This window comes from Microtus oregoni, unplaced genomic scaffold (genome assembly GCF_018167655.1).
Source record: "Microtus oregoni isolate MIOR12 unplaced genomic scaffold, Mior012 000064F_ref0000363, whole genome shotgun sequence".
In the NCBI taxonomy this organism is placed as follows: Eukaryota; Metazoa; Chordata; class Mammalia; order Rodentia; family Cricetidae; genus Microtus; species Microtus oregoni.
Window position 1 is genome coordinate 32,957 of NW_024543874.1, and position 6,092 is coordinate 39,048.

A 6,092-nucleotide genomic window follows, 5' to 3' on the forward strand; every position below is an offset into this window, starting at 1 on the left:
TGCGGGTTTTTTAATTGATTAGAAAAGATAAACTTCAGTAAATCAGAGCCAAAGCCCTTCCACGGTGGGGATGCCACGTGTAGGAAGCAAAGTTCAATGAATTCAAGATGCAGCCCAAAGCCTTCCCCGCTGCTCCATTCTTCCCAGACAAACCTGCTTCTGGCTCCTCTGAGAAAAAGATGAAATCCTTTCTCACCTTTTTTGGAATGGAGCGACCCAGCCGGCTTTGGTAGTTTGTAGAACTGAGGCCCTTCCCCTGAGCTCGGAGCTCCCGGCTCCAGTGAAATGAGGGGGGAAGGGAATAACGTGGAGCTGGTCTTGGCTGCTCTGTGTACCAGGAGTTCAGCCCTTGCCAGAGGCGAATTGGCACACGAATCGACTGGTGGAGGCTTCCCGAGCTGTGTTTTCGTTTTTTCCGAATCTAGTTGGAAAACTTCGGAGGCTCAAAAAACCCAGCTAAAGCAGGGCAGCAGCAAGGAAGAATCAGTCCAGTCCGTAAACACCGCCCCCAAAACTCTACAAAGAGTAAAAAAAAAAAATGATGTGGAGTAGCCAAACAGCCCGACACTGGAAATGCAAAGAATTGGGGAATTGCAAGTGAGGGGAGGTGGGCAATCGGCCTCCTCCGCTGCCTGCACCCGCCCGCCTGTCTCCAGGCTTTCATTGCGCTTTCTCACGCTGACTAGACAGCAACTTTCAACTTGACCTTGGCCTCCAGCCGTGTCTGACCTGTGTGTAAACTGCCCTCAAGCCCTCCAAGAACTGGAGCCTGGAACCCTACTTTGTCTCTTTGTCACTGCTGAGTTTTACAATGCCACTTAGAGGGAGGAAGGAGTCAGGGGGAATGGATGAAAAGGGCTCCAAAGGAACACAAAAATCAAGTCATCCCAGAGCTCGGTTTCTCAGTCTGCAAATGGCCAGTCAGAGAGAAGGTAAGCTGGGGCCAAATCAATATTTACCCAGGACTGCTAAAATGTCAGGAGGGAAAAGACGGATGCATGGGGTGTGGAGGAGAATTGGGTGTGGGGATCAGGGAAGGTTTTATTGGGCGACACTTAACATTAGTCAGAACAAACCCAGAATCTGGGCAGATAAAAGCCTGAGCCTAGCCTTATGGGTCCCAACCTTGCCAGAAGCCCAGGGGGCTTAGAGAACAGCAGATGAATTGGGTGATATGCGTGGTGCCCTAGCTTAGGGATAAGTCTACAAGCTGGGACCAGAAGACAGGTCCAAGCCTGGCTGCCTACCAGGGCGCCTGAGACCAAAGAGTTCAGAACTGTTCCCAGCTTGTATATTCCAGAATGCACCCACTTTCACTTTGATCGTTTGTTACCCTCTGGACTTCTGACCAGTTTACGGTTGCACAATCAGAAGTCCTAAGGAGGCAGGGTCCCCAGAATCCCTCACCATAACATTGAGACTCATGAGGCTCTTTCAGTACAAACATCCACCAGGCTCTCAGAGACATGGAGACTCTGGTTCTTCAGAACCACGCACCCTCCACAGGCTGAGCGCTTACTGGGAGGAAAGGCATGAAATGACACCGAAGATCCCCCTTCTCTTCTCCCAAAATGGAATGCAACAGTGTGTTCCCAGATGTCCGGAGAATCGTGTCCAACTCAGGATCTATGAAATGGCTTTGTAGGAAGCCCAGAACTGGGGTTGGAGTCCCACCCAGCAGTCCAACTGGGGCCTGTTCCTCTCAAACCCCTTCAGGAAAAGGCAGGAGACAGAAGCATGCATGAAGGGTACTTTCTTCATCTGAAATTCTCTGCAGACCAGAGAGAGCAGTTGCGGAGTCGGAACTAATAGTAAATTGTATATACAAGTGGGAGATTGTGGCTGTGTGCATCTGGGTGTGTCTGTGTGTGTTGTTGTTGTATGTGTGTGAGGGGAGTAGGGAGATACAATTGGTTGTTCCAATATTCTGAGTCTGTGGCCTAATTGAAATTGTCCTTCAGGGCCTGAGAAAAAGGAAGAGAGCTCCTAAAATGAAGCCCAAGTTTCCCCGGCGGAATGTCCTGAGACCCTTGCGCCAGACTTCTCCTAGGAACTGACAGGAAACAAACGCCCTGCCCTAGTTCCCTAGGGGTGGGGGGGAGCCAAATCTCGACGTGTCCTAGGCGAAAGCTCCAACATCCCTGGTAGGGTCTAGCTGCAGAAAGACATATCCATACCTGGAAAGAAAACAGCTCCAGAGGCCCCCCAGACACCCCGGGTCATGTTGTGCCAGTTCAAGCTAATCTCTCCTGCCTGGCTACAGGAGAATTTACCTGACTTGTCCCCACGACCTCAGGTCGCATCCCAACTGCGGGCGCCCACGTCCGCGCAAGCTCCCCACCCCAGCCTCCCAGGGCGCGACGCCCTGGTCCCCAGCGAGACCTGGGAAGAGATAGGAGTCCGCAAGGCGCGCGCCCTGTGTTCCCCACTCCACCCTCCCGAGTCCCCCGCCTCCTCCGTGGGTGACTGCTGCGCGGCCGCGCGGCGGGCGCTGGCGCGGAGGACCGTGCGGGCGGCGGCGGGGACGGCGGGCCCAGCGCCCAGCCGAGCTGGAGCCGCCCGCTTTGCATACGCCGGGGGCGGGCCGGGGGCGGGCCAATGGGCGGCCGCCTGGCGCGACCCCGCAGGGCGCGACCCGCCCCCCTCGCTCGGGCCCCGGCCCCGCGCGGCGCGCTCTTCACTTCTTGGGGGCTTTTTAAAACAGCGCCACTGGGGTCTTCTCCATGCGGCTCGGGCTATGACAGCCTCCGTGCTCCTCCACCCCCGCTGGATCGAGCCCACCGTCATGTTCCTCTACGACAACGGCGGCGGCCTGGTGGCCGACGAGCTCAACAAGAACATGGAAGGGGCGGCGGCGGCGGCAGCGGCGGCGGCAGCGGCGGCGGCGGCGGGAGCTGGGGGCGGGGGCTTCCCCCACCCGGCTGCAGCGGCCGCGGGGGGCAACTTCTCGGTAGCTGCAGCAGCCGCCGCCGCCGCTGCCGCCGCGGCCAACCAGTGCCGCAACCTGATGGCGCATCCCGCACCCCTGGCGCCAGGCGCCGCGGCCGCCTACAGCAGCGCGCCGGGGGAGGCGCCCCCGTCCGCCGCCGCCGCCGCTGCTGCCGCCGCTGCCGCCGCCGCCGCTGCAGCCGCCGCGTCGTCGTCGGGAGGGCCCGGGCCTGCGGGACCAGCGGGTGCCGAGGCCGCTAAGCAATGCAGTCCCTGCTCGGCGGCGGCACAAAGCTCGTCGGGGCCCGCGGCTCTGCCCTACGGCTACTTCGGCAGCGGCTACTACCCGTGCGCCCGCATGGGCCCGCACCCCAACGCCATCAAATCGTGCGCGCAGCCCGCCTCGGCCGCCGCCGCCTTCGCCGACAAGTACATGGACACCGCGGGCCCGGCGGCCGAGGAGTTCAGCTCCCGCGCCAAGGAGTTTGCCTTCTACCACCAGGGCTACGCAGCCGGGCCTTATCACCACCACCAGCCGGTTCCCGGCTACCTGGATATGCCGGTGGTCCCGGGGCTCGGGGGCCCTGGCGAGTCGCGCCACGAGCCCCTGGGGCTTCCAATGGAAAGCTACCAGCCCTGGGCGCTGCCCAACGGCTGGAACGGCCAAATGTACTGCCCCAAAGAACAGACGCAGCCTCCCCACCTCTGGAAGTCCACTCTACCCGGTAAATGGCGCCCCCTTTCCAGCCCCGGCCTTCTGGCTCTTCTGCTGCTTCTCCTGGGCTCGCGCCCCGGGGTCACTCGGGTGTCCCCCCTGCACTCTCCCTGGCCTGTCCTAGCAATTTTTGAACCCCTGGGAGTATGAGCCAGGCTGGCTGGCGCTGTCCGCCCTATTCTAAGTTGAGCTGGCCCCTGGCCCTCCTTCGGTGAGGGGTGACTGGGAGGGAGCTTGTGAGTTCCAACTTGGGCAGCCCCATTCTCCCTGTGTGCCCCACCCTCCCAAGCCCTTGACACTGACTCCAAGATGAGAAGTTGACTTGATCTCGAGCTCACCACATTGCCCCTGATGGTTCTCCGAAAAATGGCTTCGTTGGAGAAGCTTAGAATGTTTAAATTTGGGGCAAGTTGAGAGCCAGGCTCTACAGAAGTGTTGTGCCCTGTTGAGGGCTAAGGTGAGCACCGCTGGGTCAGGCGACCGAGCGCAGTACATGAAGGGTAACCCGATTGGGGTGGTCATTGGAACTCCGGGCAATTCCATTTCAATACACAACTAACCATGCCACCTCCTAAGGCTCCAGGCTTTGGCAGAAGGCCGGATTGTGCAGAGCGCGTGGCAAAGAGCAACCAGGCTTTGCAAGTAGGGCCGGGAGCTCAGACTGAGCTGTCGCCTGTGTCCTGGCTCTGGTGGGCTCCCAGTGTAACGTGCCTTCTCTCTTATCTTACAGACGTCGTCTCCCATCCTTCAGATGCCAGCTCCTACAGGAGGGGGAGGAAGAAGCGGGTGCCTTACACTAAGGTGCAGTTGAAAGAACTCGAACGGGAATACGCTACCAACAAATTCATTACCAAGGACAAACGGAGGAGGATATCAGCCACGACGAACCTTTCTGAGAGGCAGGTCACAATCTGGTTCCAGAACAGGAGGGTCAAAGAGAAAAAAGTCATCAATAAGCTGAAGACCACTAGTTAATGGATTAAAACTGGAGCCGAGGGTAGCTTGAAGAAACGCCTAAGGACTACTCACTTCTTTGCCCAGATAATAATAAGGCTTAATAATAACAGAAGAATTGGAAAGAGAGACACTGATGTTTTGCTCTCCTAAGGGGAATCTCTTTCTCGCCAATGGAATCTACAGTTTGAAAAACAAAAACAAAAACCTTGAGAAATGGTAGAGACTGCCAGTTCAACCCCTGCAGGCTCTAGAGTCAACTCCTCAGCCCCTAAAACACACAATTTCAGATAAATTACGAATTTACTCAAATCTTGTAAGTATTTATGTGACCATTATATTTTAGGATACTGTGTTAGGTGGTAATAATCTGAAAACTGGTTACGGAAACAAAAGTCTGTTTCAACATCCCCTTTGCGTGTTATGTGCCTGCTCAGGTAAAACCTTACTGAAATTCCTACCCAAATACGTTCCAAAAGAAATGTCTCATGGATAGGCTTAGAGGGGAAAGAACTGAAATGTTGATCTTGAACTATTGCTTAAAAGGGAGAAAGGAGAGAGAATGCTCATCCAAGGATTGATTGTCTTGGTAGTAAATGCGGCCAGCTAAACCCTTGAGGCTGCAAGGGAACTCTGGGTGGGTGACGAACTTCTGGAAATACCTTTCAATTACTTACAGCAAGCATGTTGGTGGCATTTGGACTAACCCAGTGTCAGAGATCTTCCCATAGGATCTGTTGTAATTTTTAAAATGTTTAGAACCCACCAGATGATTCGAAAGATTCACTTTATGCCCCATCTCACGGAAGGTCCCATCCTAATATGGATTTCTCCTGAAATATACTCTCTTTTTTTTTAACTTATTTAAATTTGCAATTTTCAATACTTGTTAAACATTTTGCTAGAGACATCATTTTTCTTTTTTTAACTTTGAAAAAAAGAAAGCTCACATTGGAAACCCGCTCTCTCAAAATATTTAAATGCCTACATTCTGTATTTTAATCTGCAAAAGGATTAGTATTTTTCCTTGTTTATTGTGTTATGAGACCGCAGTAGAAAGTCTAGGGATTCGTCTTCACAGCACATTTTTAATCAAGCAGTAATTTCAGCTCACACATTCGTTTTGTCCATATTCAGTAGAAATGCTATCTTGTAAATAAAGACGTTCAGCACACTGTGAAAATGTATTTGTGCACCTGCTTTCTAAATACTTCTACTAAAAATGAAAAATTAGATCTGTAGATGGTGGTATTAATTCTGTTAATAAAATAATCGCTGCCATTAAAATCTGAAGGAAACACTTGAGTTACTTTTCTATGCTGAACTTGCACTGCACAAGAAGAAAAGGAGCAGGTTTGTCTTATACAAGCCAAAGACCGTTCTTTTCTATTCTTAGTCAGTTTTTTATAATTTTTTTATGAGAAGGGAAAGATCTCGCATAATTAGAATTCTACCAATGAAAATGTTCTGAGGAGATGCAAGTGTCAGGTATTCT

The 6,092-nt window shown here is 53.4% G+C and overlaps 1 protein-coding gene across 1 annotated transcript; it reads left to right on the forward strand.

Annotated features, from left to right (window-relative positions):
- The first annotated feature begins 2,737 nt into the window (after positions 1-2,737).
- On the forward strand, positions 2,738-5,871 carry Hoxa13 (homeobox A13). The gene is made up of 2 exons (XM_041640719.1): positions 2,738-3,653; positions 4,374-5,871. Exons 1-2 carry the CDS (start codon positions 2,738-2,740, stop codon positions 4,616-4,618), a joined length of 1,161 nt encoding a protein of 386 aa, XP_041496653.1. The 3' UTR covers positions 4,619-5,871.
- The last annotated feature ends 221 nt before the right edge of the window (positions 5,872-6,092 follow it).